Below are 22,413 nucleotides of genomic sequence, written 5' to 3' on the forward strand. Positions count from 1 at the left end.
CCCACCCCAATGAACTACCTAAGCCTGAAGACAAATACAAGCTCCAGGATCACTAGATTTTATACTAAAGTCACACAGAGGATAAATTCATGAAAACATGGTGCACAGTGATAGGTGATTTTTCTTCTATGTGTCATTTAATATTAAATGATGTAAGATGGTGGCTCATTTGAAAAAAGTACATAGAATGTACTTTTAAATGAAAAGGAGGTTAAGTGAATGTTAAGTGAAAAGGAGGTTCACAATGAATTTCAAATAGTGTGCTTTTGTATGAAAGATATGCAGCTCACTCTGTAACAGAAAGCTCCCTTCACCTGCAAAACAATTATAGCTCTGACTTAACAACACTGCGATTACATATCTGTAGATAAGTAAGAGGCCCCATGCTCATTTGTCTCCCCAATCTTCCATACAGTTTGTGCGTTTTACATCTGCAGACCCCTCCTCTCCCATCCCACCACTGATTTTTGTCCACATTGTTTTTTGAGATTTACTGTAAAAGAAAAGCAAAGCAAAACAACTCCAAAGATGGCAAAGCTATCCACAGAGCAAATTCAATAACATGTATAATGTGAAAATGCTATTCTTAAATGAAATTCTACTTTAAAGGTGTACTTACATACCACAGTATTTTGACCTGCTTTGCAGAACATCACTGCATTTCAGCCTGAGCTGCACTTTTGTCTTCTGTGGCTTTTATTTAAAGTTACTGCAGTGGCATACAAAGTCAGTTCACATACATGCATAATTTAATGAAAGTTAGAACTTATGTCATGTTAAAAATTTGTCAGGATTAGTTAAGCTCACCTCTTTATCCATACTCTCTAAATCCTCTTTACACAGAGTGTACAGAGGCATTGTTTCAGACATACTTGGCTGGCGTTTCCTCTTAGATGGACCAGGCTGCTCTTCATTTTCACCTGCTGGTAGGTCATCTTCTTCAAACATCTGCTGTTGATGTGGCTGAACAACTCTGAAAAAATTTAGGGGTCTCACATAAGATAGATTTACTTCGTTCACAGCTACAAATAAAATCCTATAAACAATTTATGACTGCCATGTACCTACAACATCATTTAATAAAGCTCTGCATTCATCAACAGGTCAGTCAAATCTCCTGATGAATGCTTTTATTTCCAGTCTGACAGCTAAAGATTTTATTTTACCTTGACAAGGCACTCACTGCTCTTGCCTTCGCATTGTTCTTTTACATAAGCACCACACCTTTCTTGTTGCCAAGAGCTCCAGTTTTTGCAGATGCGTTGTACTTAAAATACATTAATATTTCTGCACAAGTGGAGTTTCTCCATCACTTGACAAATTTATTATTACAAAGCAATGCTGACATTCTATTTCTCAACCCTACAGACAAGAGTTCTGCACGTAGAAAGCACTTCTGCAGTACCAGTCTTCAGACATTTCACACATGCTAAGCCTGGATAAGACGCAAACAACCAATATTTTTTTTTGGCTATTGTATTGAAATATGGTAGCTTTTTCTTTTAGTCTCTATTCTATTACATTGTTAATTACTGTACTTAATTCAAACAAAAAGGAATATCAAAATCTTCATTAAAATGGATAAAATAATAATGGAAATTGTTTTATGACAGTAATAAAGAGAAACTACATGCACAACAACAGGAGACTTCTATCTTTCTTGGGTAAATTTTTGTGTGACTATTACCTTAAGTACTAAAGACTTCTAGAAGCTAAAATTACTATACAATACAGACTAACTACCAGTACTGGTCTGTTATATTAGCCTCCTGGAACAAATTACAGCAGCTCAGCACCACCCAGAATCCAATTCAAAGGTCATAAAGCTCATGGGTCACAAAATATTTATGTTAACCATAAGACTGTATATTTGGAGAATGACTACGAAAAACAGGTATAAAAGTGACTGTATTTGAAATCACAGTTTCAAGATGCAACTATCAGGTGAGAGACCAAACTGTTTTTGAGAATGACTGTGACTGAAAAAAAGTACAGCGTAGTCTCTGCAGACAAGAGTTTTTATTCAGAATGGCTAATTTCATCAAGCCAGGATTTACAAGAATCAGCTTTAGACCAACAGTCCCCATTAAAAAAAGCAATTACTAACTTATGCAAATCCAGTCAGCCATAGGTAAGGTCCTACAAAATTGTTTCTCCTTTGGTGAACTTGACAACTTCTTAAGAAGGTTATCTAAATATCAAGTGTTTGGTTTTTGTTTTTTTTATCTCAGTACTTAAATTCCAGAATGTATGAAATCTGAAAGCCATACAAAGCTGCCAATTTTCCTCATTTTGACAGCCTGTATTTATGAAATACACATCTCTTCTCAGATCCCATGGACAGGTGCAGGAAATTTGAAATCTTGTTTTGAATAGGAGGTTGCGAGGGAAAAGAGCCGAGCCACTGCCATGCTACCCAGACCTGCAGTTATCAGCTGCAGAAGACCCCCAGCAGCACAGCACAACTCAACAGCACAGTAGACATGTGCCCCTTTGTAGTCTCTTATTCCTGTACAGAATAATTTCTTGTGAAGCTTAAACAATTTGGATGCTGTGAAAATGAACTAAGCAAACTGGCTTTTTGCTAGTTTCTCACCACTGCTAACAGCTTTTGTGTTGGGTTTTTTCTCCCCTCTACTATGTTTGCTATTTTAAAGATCACACTACTTTCTTTTGCAATTAATTGCTCTCAGACAGTAATTTTCATAGGTAGATGACGAAAATAATATGGCATTGCACTATATTTTCCAAAAGGTTATTTTAAAGTATGATTTCTCCTTGCCTTTTTTATATATAATATAGGCAGGAAAGGTGGCGATGCCATTCACAGTCTTAGCAAAACAGAGATTGGCAAAACAAAAGCTACAGACGTCTTACACAAGTCTAATAAAAATATGACAAGCTTGACCATTCCAAGAATTGCCAAGAAGTTATATGCAGCATGACAGCCAAGCAGATTTTCTTAGACTAGAAATAAATCCAGCATATTTTTTAAGAACACATTGTCACATGGTGATGAGAACGTCTCCTTTTGTAGAATAGAGTGTGAGATCATACTTGACTACATTACACACAAGCATTAGCTGGAAAATAATTGTATTAATAACTTCTAAAGGCTTCTGTCAGATGTTTTTTCCAGTATTTTCCCACTGCTACTAGATAAGAAACACTGGGCCTTCTCATGAAAGCATTCCAAAAGCAATGTGAAATAAATTCTTCTTAAAGGTTTGTAAGACATTCTTATTTTGTCAAAAACATTTTTTAGGCTTTTGCATTTTCAGCTGTCTTTGAGTTGAATAAAAATTAAAGACATGAAAATGCAGGAATTTACATTTATTTTTAATTAAATGTGACTCATAAATACTTTTTAAAAAATAACACCATCTTCAACCTTGCAGAGGTTCGTTGGTGCTTGCCAGTCTTACATGCTCAAGGACATATATGCAGGGTGGGTCCAACATTTCTGGAAGCAACAAGCACCTTCCTTGATACATCAGGGTAAAAACTAAATTAACAGTATCATCATGGAAGTGTTAAAATATTTAAATATCAGTCACATGTTCAATTTGGCACTTCTTATTTTTGCTGTCATAATAACATTGATAACACTAAGTAAGAAAAATAGTAATTATGAGCATGTAAATTCAGACAAAAATGTTTAAGTGAAATTAATTTATACAAATCTTCAAGTATGGCTTAAGCCACCAACATCTGCTTGACACACCTCCTCAAACCAAGCATTTGGTGCATCTGAGCATTATTTTAAACCAGGGTGCCACTTTTAACTTCTCACATGTAAATGACACCCATATTTTAAGCCTTGCCTCATCTGTTAGCATATTACTAGTGTGCACTAAAATGTAATTTGCAGTATAACTTTTTCTTTATTCTAGTCCAAGCTGCCATTAGCTTTTACATAACTTTGAACAACACTACAATACATGTCTCATGAGCTGTTACAACTTTAGTGTTTACTGCAGTGTTTGCAGAATACTGTTTCTGTATGAAAATGCAAATCCTTGAGATACATAACGCATGTCAAAGTTCTGACATGTAGGTTATTTTTAGAGATGAATCCTTCCTGTTCTCAGACAAAGAAGAGCTGCTGGCCACCAGCAGCCCCTGAGCAGTGTTGCATTCCCTTTTCTTCTACTACAGCTGCAAACTTTTTGCACGCTTCTGCAACAGCCATGATAAAAAGTGGGTTCTCAAGTCTCAGAGCTGAGCACAATGGCAAGACCAGTTGCTTGAAATGTTAACTACATTAACTAAACCATCTGTAACTCACTGGTGACAGTTTCACTGCAAATTGCATGTACAAATTTAAACTAATTGTATCCAATTTTGCATTATGTTTCAAGCTGAATCCCAGAAAGAAACTAAAAATGTTGAAACCCAAGACAGTGAGAACTGAAACTGTTCTTATGAAATGGTATTCAGATAACTTGAAGCCCTTTGCAATAACCAGCCCTGCAAGGAAGAGGTTCTCTCCTAAGCACAAGGAGGTCTCCTCTTAGACTAAGACACCAAGAACCATTGCTATGCCATGTGCAGCTACCACATCCCCAAGGGCTTTCACTCACAGCAGTGCAAGTCCATTTCCTTCTATCTGAAATTCAGAACCAGATGAAGATTTGAGAAACTATCAAAGAAAATTATTGGAGGCTTTGACTACACCTACCCACAACAGGAGCAGTTGTGAGTGCCAACAACTTTAACTCTTTTTAAGATAAATGGTTTAGTTACAAATATTCCTTTCTTTCTGTGGAATGTGAATGAGGCAGCACATTAAGTCTGTCAGGACAAAAAAAACTATAGCCCTCTACCAATAAATTGCTGCACTAATGTAGTTTTTTTCTTGAGAAAAACTAGGTATTATATCAAATTTTAAAGCAGATGTGAAGCTTTTCTACAAAGCTATCATTGACGTATGCATTAAAATAAAGCTCACAGTATTGCCTCAGCTCTTCCTCAGGGAAGACACAGCAGAGCTGCTTCTATTCAGCTTTTTGTTACTTCCCGCTCTGTCTGCACTGTGGTATTTAAACAGCCTTGCTCTTCTCCTACACTTTGCCAAAATACTCCTCAAGATCTTAAGAAGGTGGAATTGCCCTGAGGAATAAAGATGTGTCCCAACTAAGAGATTAGCATTTACAGGTCACTAACTTCACCACTAGAATAAAATCAACAGGAAACATGAACGAAAATAATTTTTCTCAGCATAGACCTTATGCTCATCTCTCTTCTTACAGCTGCTTAGTTGTGGGGTAAAGTTGCAGCACGGAGTAATTGGATTCACAGACAGATTAAAACATCTCAATTCTGAGCACTGAGTCAGAAAAAACCCCCACTGAACTGAAATAAAAGATAGGAATAGAAAGGACACACAGCCTCACTCCACCCTCAAAACCTGCCAGAAGCTCTATGAAACTCAACTAAGAGGATACCTAGAGTATATTTTTTCCTTTTCAATAAGATAATCAAGTGAAGAAGCACCTCAGCATTATGGAAAAATAGGCTTAGGCATGGACAAACTCTTAATCAAATTGTTGACAAAGGTAGGGGAACCCTTAAAACCTCTTCTTTTGAAAGCATTTAATGATGTATTAATATCAACATAACACATCACACTGAAGCACCTTACAAGTGTCACAAGAATTACATACAGGTAAAGCCTTCCCATCTTTATTTCTAGAAAAATTCCTTTGGACAACAACTAACCAAAAAACCCAAAAAACTTTTTTCAGCTCCTTTCTGGATACGTGCTGTGTTGATTACTTAAAGATTCTAATGCTCATTTACCATGTCACAGAAAACTAAAACAGACTTTGAAAGACAGTTAAAAAGGAACTGAAAACAGGACATCTTCACAAACAAGAGAGACTCAAAAAACCTGCATTGAGAACAAGAGGAAAGCTGAAATAAGAAAAAGGCTACAAACAGATAGCACTTCACAAAGAAAAGCATTGCCTTTAACTGGATGCTTCTTTACCAGTGAAGTGAACAAGCCTTGCTGAGCTTGTTAGAATTCCAGAAAGTCAGATCTTTTATTTAGATAACTTGGGATTAATTCTAGATATTTCAAACATCCTTAAGAGACAAGGGGTGTTTGCAGCTTAACGCAAATTTTGACTAAATTCAGATAGATACCATCCTTTGTAATTCAAAAAGCAGACTGCCTCTTCCTCCACCACAATTAGTGTCTTGCCTTAGTGATCTAAGGATTAGTAACGAGCACTCAGCCATATGACCTTATTTCACAATGCTCAGTTAGCTACACACCTCTTCCATCACTTCTGATATTCCTCAAAAACAAAGTTAATGACCCATTTGAAGGAATTAGGTGAAAAGGTTAATTTTACAAACAAGAACTAAATGCTATCAGGTATATTTTATTAACAAAAAACAATCCAATATTCTAAGACTCATTAAGAAACATCAAGCTGCCTCACTTCAGCAATCAGTTACTGTAACATTCTTTACACAAACTATGCACTGAATTTATTTGGTTTGAGGTTTCCAGTTCCATTTCAGTGAGGCACAAAGCATCTGGAATTGTAGCATCCTGACTTCACTTCAGCTGATTATTCACTTTTGCTTATTTTCTTGGCTTTTTATAAAGCAAGCAAAGTAAAGCAAAAATACCAATTGAATCAAATGAAAGGTAATAAGAGTAAGATCTACTACAGAATCTAAAAGTGTAGACAATGTGACTCTTAGCCATGCTTTAGGTACCTGAAGGATGAGTGTTCACCGTGGACTGGCAAAGTGATGGGAGGAGCTGGAGATTGGATGTACATTGACTGCGCAGATGTTTGCGTGCCTTTCCTGATCAGCTTTCCAGTGTTAGGATCATAAATTCGAACTTCAGGACCAGGTTGAGACTTCGGATGGATGGGGGTTGGGTGAAACAGAGCAGTCTGAAATGTGCTGGGTGTATCAGGAAACGTGGCAGGGCTATTTTCTCTGTTAGATGAAGTTCAGAAAAAATAAAACTGCATTAGAAATTTAAATTAACTATCTAACCAGAACAACATTCCCTTTTCTTCTAAAGCAGAAGAGGGAAATGGTTTGGAAAATCTCAAAAGAAACACTTCTCCTCTACCTCATTAAAGTCCACTGAATTTAAAACAGAAAACTGCAAATACAAGATAATGTCATGTTTAAATTACTAAAATATTACTAAGCGTGCCTTAGAAACTGTCTAAACACAAAGTTACTGAAATTATTTCCAGGTAGTAACAACAGCACAATTAGCAAAGCATGATAATCTGCATATATGCAACAAAGAGAAAAGCAGCCTATTGTATCAATCTATTTGCTCTGAGAGAAGATAAACACATAGTATTAACTTGCAAGTCATGCTAACTAATTTCTTTAAATACTAAACTGCCCATGATCACCCTGCTGCATTTTAAAAACATAACTTTAGAAGTATCAGCAGAAACATTCAAAGATCAGTCTGCAGGAATCACCAGTATAGCATACTATACAATTGTGATGAAGTTCCACAAAAAAAAAAAGCAACCAAATTGAATAATTAAAAAAAAAAAACTTATCAACTAAACCAGCATGTTATGCTCCATGAAAGCAATACTATGTTAAAAATAATCAACTAATTTTTAACAAATACTAGAAGTGACACAAAACTGGAGTTTTTACCAGATGCTTTTATGGACGTTTCTGAAGTAGTCTTGTAGCAATAACATGGTAAACCAATTCCAAGTTTACCTATTCTCTTCTTGGTATCTTAAGTTCATTTTACATGTAAATGCTTTCTCAGGCTTCTCCCCTCCCCTAGTTTGTATGTGCTTTGGACCTGTAATCACTATTTCAAGCAGCTTAATTAAAGAGAAAATCTCTTCCAAAGTAGCTACACATATTGGGTTAAAGGTAAAGGTATTTGCATCAAGATAGATATCTTAGTGACTGAAGCTTGTGGGGGGGGGAAGTATGAAGTTAAGAGGTATTGTATTTCAGTAAAATGGAACAGTAAATTAATAGAGGGAGAAAGACTAACATTCATGCAGACTTCAAAAAAAAAACCCCAAAACATTCACAAGCTACTGTCCAGGTTTCTACTGCAAACTTAGCAGTGTCAATTTAAGCATCCCATGCAAATATTCCGAAGTTTGATTTAAAATCATTTGATAGTACTTTTTAAATAGTAAGTATCCTAGTCAAGCCATAAGCAGGCTACATATCTTTTCCCAACTTACAGGATCCTGTGTCTTAAGCTAATGTCTCATTTGATAAATGACCTCACTTCCACACGTTTCTTTTTCTGGTGTCTTCAAAGCCTAACACACCCATGTTCTGCCCTCAAAGGGCATCTTGTAAGTAGAAAGTAAATCTCTAAATAGTCAGTCATACCAGTATCACTTTAATACAGAAATCCCATTATGCCATGCTGCTTCCTGTCTAATCATGGAAGGGAAGATCATCTGTTAGGCTTGCAAGATGTGGGTCTATCCAAACAGGTAAGTCAAGAAGCAGAAGCTGGCTTGAGAGTACCTTGTCATGAGGTACTTTAGCCATTCCACTATCCTGCAGGGGACTGTTGTCCAACAGTCCAACTTCCTCTTTACTGATAATGTTTTTGGCTGCCTCTTCTATTTACTGTCACCCTACAGTGCACTAATTTTTTACCTTTTCTCTTTCAGCACTTTCTTATCATCCCCAAACCACCACTCACTAGTCCCTTTCTTCCAGTTTTTGCTCCTGTCTTCATGCCTTCCAATTCTTCTTGGAATTTTCTACGGTATTTTTCTGTTTCTCTCTTTCCCATCACTACCAAATTTCACCAAAAAATGCTATACTTTGTAAGTTCTTCATGCAGTTAAAATATGTAATTTTTTTGGCAGCATGAACGATCCCATGCTTTGGTGGCATTCCCTCCATTTGGAGGCTTATGGATGAACTGAAAAGGGCAACTTCTCCAAAGTAAAAGAGCTAGCAACAGTAACTAGCTAAAGAAAGTATTGTTACCACAAGTTTTCTTCTGACTCTGCTAGTTACTGAACTGTCTCCTAATCCCTTGACAGTCTTCAGTTTAAGCAAAAGAGAAATGGAAAAACAGGGAGTTCTTCCACAGAATCCATAAAGCATCTAAACTTGTCAGAAACCAATTTATTAACAAATCAGAATAACCTGTCTTCATAGCCCCTATTCTTTCAAGGCATGGCACTTACCTGTGAGTTTTGATGTAGTCATCCTTTAAAGGAAAGAGCTGTTCCTCAACCTTGTCCCAGCGCTCCAGGCAGCTCCACAGCCAATCAGGGTTTACAACATGGAGATCCTTGCAGTCCTGAGCTTGCCGTACTTTCTCTGTGCCTATTACAAAGTCAAACACAACACAACAGTGTTCCCAGAAACACAAAAGATAAACCAGTGTATAGTTAAAACCAAGAACATTTTATCATCAATTGTACAGAAAAAAAGCGCCTCCCCAGCCCAACAAAACAATCACATCTAATAAAAGTGAGAATCTGAGTAAGATGCAGTACCTCAGACTCAAGCTGGAAGAAGGTAACTTTCTGAAAAACTGGCACCATGGAAGTAGCCCACTAAGATTTGTACAGAAAATCTCTGCATCTTCTCTGCATGTTAGCCCAACAAACAACAAAAGTGCACTTTTGTATAACATCTCCTTCACTTGTATTTGTTAGTAGGTCAAGAAGAAGTACATTTTCAATGCTGTTGAAGCCTGACTAACTTATCATACTAACTTTTTTACACATGGCCCTCTGTTCTACCTTTTAACAGGCTGTCACCCACCCAACCTCCATGTACCAGAGATGGAGGCAAAGCAGATAGAATTCCTTTGTGCTGAAACAGGAACAAAGAATGTGAAGTTAAACACGGCAGGCTAGCATGCAGTCCAGATGAAACCAGTAACAGTGCAGCTTGCAAGTAACAGCTGATCTCCAGTTCTACTCTCTGGGGATGCCTGAACAAGAGAGAAACTCAGTGAAGTTGCTATAAATGTGCCAAAAAGCACCAAAATCAGCACTGTGGTTTAATCCCAGCAAGTTGTTGACTCCTCCAACCACACCAGTGGGATGGGGAGGAGAATCAGGGAAAAAACCATTAACACTAGTGAGTTAACAACAGCTACCAAAACAAAGTAAAATATAATAATCCTGATAATATGAGCCCTTGTCTGTTTTCACACATGTGAGAACAATGAAGCAATGAAGCCTCCAGAAGAAAAAAAAAAAAAAATCAAGCTTCAGAACAATTCTGACAAGCAAGCAAGAACAGTAAATTAATTTGATGTTTTCATCACAGTTCCCTGGAGTTTCATCTTCATGATTGTCATTTAACAATATGATTTTACTTGTTTCAATTTAGATGAAAATCTCGAAGTACCCATGCTTCTTCACATAATTTGAAGATGAGACAAAGCAGCTAATCTCAAATATTTAATACCCTTTGTACAACCTGAACTCCTGAACAATCCACTGGAATAGACAGATGAACTGAAATGCACTTGAGGACTGACCTAACTAGTTGGTTAGACAGCTCAGTTTAAGTCATCTGTAAGATTAAATGACTGAAACAGAAAGGGCAGGAGACAATTGTCCTTTATGAAACTCCCGAAAGCCTGTTTCCCTACCTTTTGTACTCCAAACCCAAAGGATAAAGAGTAGGGCTACATTTTTCTCTAGATACACATATGTTTTTTCCTTGGATTTAGATTAGCAGAAAACAATGCTGTGTGGACAAATATATTTCTTCTTTTTTCAGGTATAAACGCAACCAGTTGCATAGTTCAGGATGTAAGAGCTGTACATATAAAGGATCACCGAAAGAAAAAAAGTTAACTTAAGAAGCTAAGATAAACACAAACACAAAAAAAAGTACTTCAAGATACAGTCCTGTCCAAACCGCGAATGATTTGAATGTCATATTTAATTTTTGCCATGTAATAAAAATAAAATCACTGTCCAACAAAGATTCAGTGAAAACAATTATAGAATTGCAACTGTGCTAAACCCAGCACATCTCTGCAGTTCAAGAGGTTTCAATTGGCTAAAACATAAAACCCTAATAAGGGAGGTCAATGTACCCCCTGAAATCATACATGCCCTGATTTAAGAAATCTGTTTTCCAATTAATTATGAGTTACAAAAGCAACTGAGAGGAATTTCATGCAACAGTTGCTGGAAATGAGCCAGTTTACAGTGCCAGAAGGAGCTTTGACTGGAGATATTAATATTTAATTAACTTCAATAGGAATTGTAGAAATACCTTCAGTTAGAAATAGCAATGTATAAACCTGTATTTCATTTATACACAGGGTATATTTCAGAAATAATAAAGCAAAGGTTCTGAAAGAGAATCAGTTTAGGAGATCTGGGAGAAAAAGGATTGAAGAAGTTTAAGGCCAAGCTTGGACATTGCTTTCTTTTGAGAAAAAAAGGAGAAAAGGAATGAAAACATCAGAAAAACAAATCAGCAAGAAGACAGCTGTTATAAACAGGATGCTAAAATTAGGTTCATAAGAGTTTCAGAGCAAAAAAAAGGCAACAAGAGCAAGAAGTCTGATTCAAGTTTAGTTATCTGTGCCTGTTATTAATTACTGAATCAGGTATCAGACACAGCTGGCAATACTGTGCTGCACATAACAGCTCTGGGGCTGACCGAATGCCACATGCAATAGCAGTGGTTTCAGTAGTAAGCACACACAACAGTTAACCAGAGCTAGTGATGCTGTTGGATAGATGGGACTGTGCTGCTCCTTTTGGACTTCATCAGGGGGAAACATGGACAAAACTGTAAAATTGCACCTTCACCTTGTGTTAAATCTGTGAAGTTACATGAGGAGATGACTTTCTCCAACTGTTTCTCAAACTCGTTTCTGCACTGATGTCAGGTGTTTAATCTTGCTGCCATTCCTCCCCACCATCACATTCTGCATTCACACATATCTGATTGTTTCATACTGGATATATGCTGAGGAGCTATGCAAATTCTTCTACAGTTGACAGGATTGTGACAGAAAACTTAAACATGAAAGCCAAAATAGCACAATTTTGTATGAAATTGCTACTGGAACTAAATGTTTTTTAAGGCCCCTAATGACCTAAATGTTCTAGGATTCTGTGAAAGCTGGTGACACAGACTTGTGTGTAACCAAACCCACCTCCAAGAGTCAAAAGTCTTACCTTCCTCACCTCCACAACAACAAGGATTTCTGCTTCCTCCTCATTTCTAAAGTGCAGTGGCCTATGGCACACTCCAGCATACTGAAAACTGCATGAGCAAACACAAGTATGTCCTATTGGGGAGAGCCTTCTATTTCTAGCTGACATCTTCACAAATCAAGATTTCACATGTATAATCTACTTAAAGCAACATTTGGTGAAACACAAATTTAACTGGGAGGAGAAATAGCACTGTGATATGTTTGCCATCTCCTCTCCCTTTCCCCAGTGCAACTTCTTTTTGAATTACACTTATTAAGACAAAACAGCAAAAAGATTTTAATCCATCCAAGCAACAGTACTTCTGATGCAGCTAAGAATACCTGAATTACCCAGCTGAGCTGAAAATCACTTAGAGAAAAACTGATCTTCCAGACTACTTTTTACATTGTTGTCATCTAATCACCTTCCCCTAATTCAAATTCTAAAATAGTTCCAAAAAGTTAAAAAGGCACAGAAGTTTTTCCACATGAAGCAACTGGGGGCCAAATTTATCACATCTATTCTCTGATGGATACAGTCTGAAGCAGAGAGTATCAGAAAATGTTATTTTCAAAGTTGGGGAAGGTGTTCATCAATTCTACTTCTGAACTTGTTGAAAACAGTGCTCAGCTGACTGTGGCCTCTGATTCAATCTCACCCATGCAGAACTCAGTGTGAGTGCTCAAGGCTGTGTCACGACTAACCAAAGCACACAATGGGGAGAGATCACCAGCAGCACTTGCAGAATTTTCTCCTAATTCCAACACACCAAAATCAACATAGCCTTATGGCAGTTTGCAACCAGGCTGCCAGACACTGCTTGGAAAATCTGATCACTAGAAGTTTATTTCTCTTCAGGTAATTTTTATATATAGATCTTGATTTACAATCAAATCCTCTTCTGCAAGAACACTGGCCTAAGACAAGAGACAGGTGTGTTATTCTGAAGCTATGCCTAAAGTTCAGGTTTAACTCTGCACCGTAAAACCAACAAGCTTACCTGGCCAGTGGCCAAGTTTAGAGCAATGCTTAACCCAATGTTTTTTTAAAGACACAGCCCTGAACATATTTTTCAAGAAAAATTGCTGTTGACACATCACAGGAGTAGGAAATAGCATGGACTCAAATATATTTTGAAAAGTAAAATAAAAACTCGGCACCTAAACTGATGTATTTCCATTCCTACCATACTACAATAATTTTTGAGAGATCTGAACAGCTTTATCTGCTCCACCCGCAAAAACTCAACACAAGAATTAACTACAGCGTCTTTCATCTATTCAGGAAGGAACATAACAAGGTCTATGAAACAGTGTGATAACTGCTTAGCCAAGTGTGTATACAGCTATAAAAACTTATCCTACAGTGGTTTGCTGATGCTTTAAGCAAACAACAGATGTTTCAAAAACTGAAGCAAGATTTATGCAGTCCATAGATAAGTGGAAAGGACTATAGGACAGCCTTCTCAGTCACTCAGATTTATGAAAGCTGATTAGACGATGAAAAGATCCTATATTTACAGTAATTCAGGCAGTAATTTCTGCCCTATGTAATGAAAGAAGCCCCAACTTTTTTCAGAAACAAGGATTTATTTATTTTCAGAAATCAGAGTACCTGTCTCTACAGGGAAACAAACAGCCTATCTGCAGAGAAAGCGGTAAGTATATAGAAAGAAGAAAAAAATTAAATTAGTTACCCTAATAGGCTGGGAAGTATGCCGTAGAAACAACCTAAAACGTTTTTCAATAGCTGTTCATTTCAATGCACCAAGCTATGATGAGGTCACTTTGCAGGGGAAACCCCATCACTTTAAGACCTAAGGGGTAACTGTTTCACACTGACTTCTTCCTGTTTATGTCCTCTGCCAAATTCTTCCATTGCCCTCAAAATGAGAAAGCTAATAGTATTAACCCCTAAACACTGCTGCAGATTAAGTATGTGCCTTTCTTTACATCTCAGCTAGTAAAAAGTAATCATACACATTCAGCTGCTTGTCAGAGTCCCAAGTCTGCTGCTGTTAGTGGTGTCACCCAGAAGACCGAACTAAAGGTATTTTAGAATCGCTTTTCACAAACATGTTAAAAAAAGAAAAGATAAAGGTACAGATAACAATGTTGCCTGGTCTCACATCACTGACTTCTGAAAAAAAACTCAAGAAGGGACATGCTTTTGTTTCCCCTTTTCACCAGCAATTGCATGTCAAGCAGTGCTTCAGATGTTTGCCACAGGAGCCAAAGATGCAATATTTGTATGGCTTACTGTCAGCAAGAGGCTTGTAATAATTTGCTCTCTAACCATAAAAGAATCACTATGAAAATCACATTGACAGATGAATTATCACAAATCCAGCTGTGACAGGACAGAATTTATATCCTTAAAATCTCTGATTAAGAAGTTCCCTTCAAGAAATTAGAACGATGCAGCCTAACTACTCCCACCTTCCAGGAGAGAATAATAAGTCTCCAGTTGAAAAAAAACTCAAAACCCCATCACAAAACCAGAACCAGTCAATCCAGAAGGATCTTACAAAGGGTTATTGGATAACCCTGTTTTATTCACTCTAAATCCCTCTATTTCATTGCCATTGTTACAGAAATTATTAAGTGATGATGAAAGATGACAACAGTATTGCCCATTAGGCAGAAAAATGACTGCCAATTTACCTAGACTAGAATTAGCACAATATGCAATTTAATCAAGAAACAAAGTTAAAATAGTTTTTCATACTCAGATGTACTTTAGTATGATTCACTAAGAATGTACAGGTGGCAAATAATTTATTTATAAGAATAGAAGGATGCATACATGCATCTACAGAAATACACAACCCTCAAACAGTACATTAACAAAAAACAAACAAAAAGTCAACTGCTCATTATCACATAATGTCTACCTTAATGTATTTTTCAACACTTTTCACTCTAGAGAAATGTGTAGGTTTGGGAGAGTCTCATTTACATTATCCTATCAATTTTACCCCATCACAATAGATGTATCTGATGTATAACTACATTCAGAAGTAATCTAGTTTAAGACAAAGCAATTTTGAATTGAAACATTTTAAGATTTGAAATTGGAAAATCATCTCTTATACTGATGGCTATTATGTCTCCAATGAAGTATAATGAACTTGCATAATTCCTTGCTGAAATAATTATTCCTATTTATGAAGTTTTAAAACAGCTGTTCAGCAACAGTAGTAAAACAATGGAGTCCGAAACAGATGCATGCATTGATTTCAAAACTTCAAATTCACTGCTGCAATTATCACATCTTCACAACCCAGAATCCCAGCTCTCAATGCATCTAATTCCATCTCCTGAGTTTTAGGTTCTTTTTACTATTAAAGTCTATCTCAATTTATCATATGCGTTTACTATTTAAATGCCTCTTGACATACACTCTTCTGAGGAAAGTACCCTCTCTTTAAAATACAAGCCAATGAAACCAAGCTGCTACTAAAACCCCAAATGAATAGCAGTCAAAAAAAAAAAAAAATCCAATAGGTGGCAGATAATGTGTTTCTTTAGCTTATGTCGGCCAAGAGTGTCCTAAAAGTACCTGTGAGTTTTAGGTAATTTAAAACATGCAGTTTTACTTTTGGATTTCATGGATTTGACTATCAGATATTTAGATTCTATGTCATTTCAAAAGGCCAGCAATGAGGAAACCAAGCCTCAGGCTGTACCCATAAAAAGCTACCCTGCTGACTGGTAGCTCCTCTATGGCAGCTACCAGTGGTACATTGTTATCCATTACAGCTACAAAAAAACCACGCAGCTTTGCCAAAGACAACCTGAAAGTTATGCTAAACTCTTACATTCCCTTTGACAAAAACAGTATAGATTAAGTACCGTGAAGTGACAGGATATTAGCAGTCTCTTAAAATAATTTATTTGAATTCCGTACCAAGTGAAACTGAACCATGAGAGGCTAACCTGAGAAAGAGAGCACTGCTATACCTTTGTAGCAAGACGATCAAAAACTTTTCTTTGACACAAATATTAAATGTTTCTATTCAACAACTCCGAGTCTTTGACCATTAGTATCACCAATTCTTAACAAAAAACTGAGACATGACACATTGAATCAGCGGGCATTTAGTGAGTCCTACTTTTAACAATTAAAAGTCACATTTGAGCAAGAGAAGAGAAAGAATCCTTTTAAAAAGACTGCTAAATTGTTTTAGGATGAATCCTTTGATTTTGATTCTAATCTCAGTTAAAGTCTGTAGATTATACAAAAGACCTCAAGGCATGAACTTTAACAGACTAAAAGCTGCTCAAATACCTACCGGTCCTTGCTGCAATGAGATGTGTTGCTTTATCAGGATCATCAGCACTAAGTACAAGATTCTTCACAATTTTAGCTCCAAGTGCTGTGGCGTGATAGTGTTCCCGTGTCTTTTCAATAGGGAAGTTTGTTGGGTAAAGTCCACTAAATATTATGGTTACATCTGCCAAGACTTTACTTTTTAGTTCTGGTACTATTTTTCTGATGTCTGGAATTTCCTCAATCTCTTTTTTCAGATATTTATCATACTTTGTGTAATAATCAGTGTGAACTCGCACAAGGATCTCCTCAAGGTATATTAAATGGTCGTCGTCATCTGTATCATCTTCCTCCTCCTCCTCCTCCATACTCTGGTCTAAGGACTCACCCATTGTAATTCCAGACTGCTCACTAATCTGAGATTCTGTTTCAGCTTCTTTCTTATCTCCAGACCCATTTCCTAAATCACAAAGGCTTTCTTGTTCACTTTCCTCTTGTGCTTCATGATCAATTTTGTCCTGGATATTTTCACTAGGTAAAGACTGTGTGTCCCCAGAATGGTTCAGCAGACCATCCTTTTTCTCACTCACATCAGTGCAACTCTCTTGCTGCAAATTTTCATCCTGCAGAGGTTGTTTGGACTTCTTCCAACTTCTCTTTTCCTCATTCTCACTGTCTGATACAGAAGTGGATGACTTTTTGGTATCCAATCCATCGTCGCTTTCACTGTCACTAGACAGTTCAAAGTCCAAGTCATTTGTTACCTTCTCTTGGGTTTGCTGCTTCTCTATAACTGTTGTATCAACTTCTTCTGAAGAAATCTGAGATTCTTTTGTATTTGCCAAATCATCAGTGACCTCACTGTCCGTTTTGTGACCAGTGCTATCATTTAAGGAGTCCTGGGCATTAACTTTGTTATGAGAGCTCACATCCCCATCAGATGTTTCACTGCTTACAGAAGTACTCCCATTTGCAGTGCAAGTGTCCTTTGCAGTTTTCTTGAGACCATTACTGTGCTCTTCTACACATATAACATTCTTTATTTCTTCAACATCTTTTGCTGAAATCACTGCTGAATCCAATGCCTCAGGTTTAGTAGAGTGGTTTGCTAAGACATGGGCAAGAAAGAAAACATATTTTAACTTTTTTTCTTCTCTTCAGATTAACCAAAATTTAATTTTCATTGACCTTAAACACAGAGTTTACATATGGACTCAGATTTAATTATGCTTGGAAGTGATCACTAGGCTTTTTAAAGTTGTTAAAATTCCCTAGGTCTCAATGATTACTAGAAAGGACTCTCAAACATAATAAACATTACTTTTGTAAGGAAGTTACATAAGCAGCTTTTTTTCTTTAAATCACAGGTCATAAGTAATTATTTGTTAATTCTGCAAGAATTAAAGGATTTCTCTTGTACTGTAAGTTTTATGATTACAACTTAGAGCAAAAAAAATAAACAAATTGGGGGCAGATGGGCAGAATTTGCTTCATGAAGTCCTAATCCAGAACTACAGTACAAGAACTTTATTTATAAACAGCCATGTCTTTCATATTACTTAATTTTCATAACAAAAAACCTGAACTTCAGTCCTTGAAAAGACATATTTTAGCAACACAAAGATGTCATTCAAGCTCAATTTAAGACTGATGGAACACAAATAAAAGGGTAATACAGTCAAAAACAGAAGAATCGTTTTAGGATGTGTCCACAGAATAGAGAGACAATTAAACAAACTGCAGACTTCCAAATTGTTGCACACAAACATTCACTGGGAACACTGTGTGAAATCACGCTATTTTGTCTCCCTTTTGTGTGCATGCTCCTGCCCTGCAAGTAATGACAGGAGTCAAGTGTACAGGTCCCACATAACAGTGACCTGATTCAGGCTGATCATACTATTTCTACTGTTGTATTGGACACTTCTATCAGCAAGGGAAAGAGAGAAATGTCACAAGTATTAAATTAAAAAAACCCCAAACCCTTGGGTGAACTGGAAAAAGCCTGAAAATTCTTTCTTATGGCATTGTGTTTCAAATACATTTTGCCCCCAAATAATTATCAATCTAGTAATATGCTCTTTCTAAATCCATTATGTGTATTACACTGCTGAGCCTGTTGAACATAGGGTTCTTGTGTCAAATGCTAAAACACCATGTTCAGTAGGTGCTAAAAATTCACACTAATTTTATTAGCACGATTTAGACTGGGAGGCAAGCAGATTTCAACATTCACTTTCAGCAATGTGTTGAGGCCAGAGTTTATTACCTATTCCTCCAAGCCCCAAGTAAAGGGACAGAAGAGGTAAAACCTACAGAGAAGAAAAAGTCAGCATGTTTTACATGGGGGTGTGAGAGAGAAAGTGTCCCCCTCTACACATTCTTGAATAGTTTGGTGTATTTCCACCTCTCAGCCACAACACTTATTACTGCTTCACTTCTGCTCTGATTGATGCCAGAAGTAATGCTCTCAGTAAGAACAGTCCAGTTTTACCAAGCTACTCACACTGGTCCTGCCAACTTCAATAGTCTGGGACTGCCCATCTGAGCACAACTGCAGTTTTACTAAGACCATCTCAATGACTTACATTTATCATGTTTGAAAAGTGAACAAAGTTATAAGCATGGTTTAAAAACAATTTAATTACCTTTCTTCTTCATTTGCATTTCTCTTGATCCAGGAGGTGCGTTAATATCTCCTATCCCCTGAAAGTATACATATTTCTTCACAGTTATCAAATTAGGTGCAAACTTCCAAACATCCTCTCTATCATCAATGATGCAAACCATGGAATCTCCACAAGGAAAGAGATCCCTAAGAGACAAAATAGTTGACAAATTAAGCCAGTTTTAGAAATTTATATAGCAATGAAATCAATTTCTATTGATGCCCTGGTTTATTATGAGCATATCTGCAGAACATGAAACTTACAAAAGAAACTTACAAACAGCCAGCAATATTAAAATTATGGAATTCAAAATACAAGCTTTGAACAAATTAAACTTTGTGGATAAAAAGGAAACCGCTCTTTTAAAATCTGTGTTCTAAAGGCTAAAAGCAGAAAACAAGAAACATCTGTAAGAACAAACCATTACAACATTTTAATCTGGTTTTCTTTGGTTTTTGTCAACCAGTAGCCCAAAGTCAACTTTCACAAGGTCAATACACTACCTATACATAAATAGGTAAAAGACACAGGAAGAGTTTTTAAAGAGTAGATTCTTCAAACCAAGATAAAGGAAATAGAATTACTAATATCACCCATGATCTAGGAGGAAGAAGAGGTAGAACACTTAAGATGCATATAAAAAACATCAAGAAAAAAAGCTTCTCATTTGCTACAGTCAGGTGTAGAGGGGCAATGAATTTTAGTATTCCATAAAGCTACATTAAACAGATCTGTCTTAGAAAAAATCTTGGCTTTATACTCTGAAAAAAGAAAGAATACTCTGAAAAAGATCAGAATGTGAATTTAGACTAGAATATGAATTCAAGGCTCTAGATGACCTAATTTCAAGAAACACTAGAAACAGGAGGTACTTTTAGCACATCTGAAAGCCAGAATACTAGGTATTCAATTATGAATTAAACTCAAACTGAGAATTTTGGTTTAATTTAAAACCCCACAACATAAAAGTCATTATACAAGATCACAAGACAAAGTGGAAATATGGTTATTACAAGAATAAGAAGTGTAAGTGAAAACATGATGCCATGGCATCACACTCTTACTGTTCTGCTGCCACAGAACCCATTAAGAAGAGGAAATGTTGCAATGCCCAACACCTCAGTTTTACTGAGATGGTGTTTAAGATGATATATAAGAGGCAGCCAAAGAAGGACATGAACACATTAAATGGAGAGGGAGTAATTTTTATTTTATTTAGCATATTTTCTCTGTTTGTTGTCATGTTTTGTATAATGCCTAAGACCCATATACATACCTAAGGTTCCCAGTTTTAGAAAATGGATCAATACATTCATCCCTTGACAATATCCGATGGGAAAAAAGCTTCTTTTCAGGGTCCAAAAATCCTTTTGGAAAAAGAAATTAAAAAGTTAATGTTCAAGATGTTTGTTCCTTGTTTATATTTTATATATTTCTGGTATTTTAATTTGTGCAACAGCAGTTTAACAGACAATTTAAAGGCATGAGATCAGATGGGAGAAAGTACAGTGGATGAAGTATTAGTAGGTAATTCAGGGAGAATAATTTTAAAAATTCCACCTAATTTTCTTTCAAGATGGCAACAAAACTGAATTTGTGACAGCCAATAAATAAGGCTGAAAGAGATACAGCAGGTGATAGACACACAATTTTTGCAACTTACATTTATCACTCTATAATTGGTTCTTTAAAGCTAAATGCTCTCCTTAGCTCATTATGCCTAGGGACTGCAGAGAAGCCTCACAAGAGTCGGCAATGTGCTGCAATATTTAAGCACAGTAGGAAGTTAAGACACCGTTCCAGCCGGAGCTCTTGCATTTGTAGGTTTTAAGTTGTACCTCTAACAACTACTTCAATACATTTACATATAATGAATATATCATCCTGGGACTTCTAGAAATATTTAGGCCCAGTTGTAGTAACTTTTCTGACTGCACTCTTTAAAAAAACAACAAATGAACAAACAAAAAAACCCCAAAACCAAAACAGAAGCTGTGCTAGCTGATGTTGAAGCAAGATAAAGTGCTATTATTTAGGCAAATGATGACTTGGGTGTACAAACACACATGCACATGCTTCTGAACCTAGTCTCCAGCAATGAAGTTCACCTTCATGAGCAGATCACAGCCACATAATTGCTTAGACAGAAACTGGCATATTACATGCTAACCTGTATTTTTTGTTTTACTGAATTCATACTGAAACTAGTATCAACTTCTCATTATTTTAATGAATAATACAAAGCAGTCAATACTTACTTGGGAACCATCTTTTCAAGTTTTACTACATTTTACTTTAAATGATGGCCATATTGTAACCAGAAAATGAATTCAAAATGACTACATAGTTGCTCTATGGACCAACTTTAATTTTCTTTCAAGGAGCTCAGATTTGCACAGAACATATGTTCAACTCCTTTTAACAGTCTAGCTCCCAAGAGTACCTTAAGTTGGGACTTCAAAAACAAAGTTTAAAAAAACCCTAAAAATCAGTCATTACTTCTGAAGGTTGATCCTGTATGTAATTAATATTGATGTGTAATTGGAATAACTTAAAACCCATAAAAGCAAGAAAATTCTGAGTTAAGGACAGAGGTTCAACCTTAACTCACCCGACTATGCTTAAGAATTGCTGCAAACTCGTAGAATCATCCCCTGTAGTGAGACCCTTGCAGTACCTAGGCATAATGAATTGAGAGAATTAGCTACAAAGATTTATTGCTGTACACACATATACTTTGACAAACCACAAAAGCTGTCACACAAGTTGCTGTTCTCCCCAACAAAATTCTCTTCTGCTAATTGTCTGAATACACAGGAACTCTCTACACTGAATTAGATAGAAGTGCACTGATTACATGGCAAAACTTCAGCGAGGCAGTCAGCTGCAATGTTGCCAAGCTAAAACTGTAAGAAAAATTGAACTAAATTGAACTTCGATTGAAGTTGAACTAAAAACGTCCAAATGCAGAAAGCCTGGCTGCCAGAGATTAGAGATAAAGTAGCATTCCTTAAGCTTCACAGTAATACTTCACCACTAAACTAAAAATACACTGAGGATAGAGCTCATCAAAGATCCATCTGCAAAGATGTAAGCCCACCTTAGGAGAGTCCAAGGGTAAGCTACCTGAGTAACAACACAGAAAACAGCACCGGTCTCTTTTTAAAAAGTTCTTTTCAGGTCAAACTGGTTTCTTTTAGATGTTCCCTAGTCAACTAAATCAACATAAACAGTTTGATGTTTTCACATCTCAGAGAAAGGGCAGGTAACATTTCACTAAT

General features: G+C 36.5%; 1 protein-coding gene across 3 annotated transcripts in view; it reads right to left on the minus strand.

Annotated features, from left to right (window-relative positions):
- The window catches only part of CTDP1 (CTD phosphatase subunit 1), a 97,427-nt gene that overhangs the window by 51,879 nt on the left and 23,135 nt on the right, over positions 1-22,413 (minus strand). For all 3 annotated transcript variants that reach the window (XM_064422319.1, XM_064422327.1, XM_064422333.1), the window contains exons 6-11: positions 20,409-20,499; positions 19,112-19,278; positions 16,486-17,571; positions 9,192-9,333; positions 6,736-6,966; positions 808-973 (exon numbers count right to left, since the gene is read on the minus strand). In XM_064422319.1, coding sequence (XP_064278389.1) covers positions 808-973; positions 6,736-6,966; positions 9,192-9,333; positions 16,486-17,571; positions 19,112-19,278; positions 20,409-20,499 — 1,883 coding nt within the window. The remainder of the gene's footprint in view (positions 1-807; positions 974-6,735; positions 6,967-9,191; positions 9,334-16,485; positions 17,572-19,111; positions 19,279-20,408; positions 20,500-22,413) is intronic.

This window comes from Passer domesticus, chromosome 1, assembly GCF_036417665.1.
Source record: "Passer domesticus isolate bPasDom1 chromosome 1, bPasDom1.hap1, whole genome shotgun sequence".
In the NCBI taxonomy this organism is placed as follows: Eukaryota; Metazoa; Chordata; class Aves; order Passeriformes; family Passeridae; genus Passer; species Passer domesticus.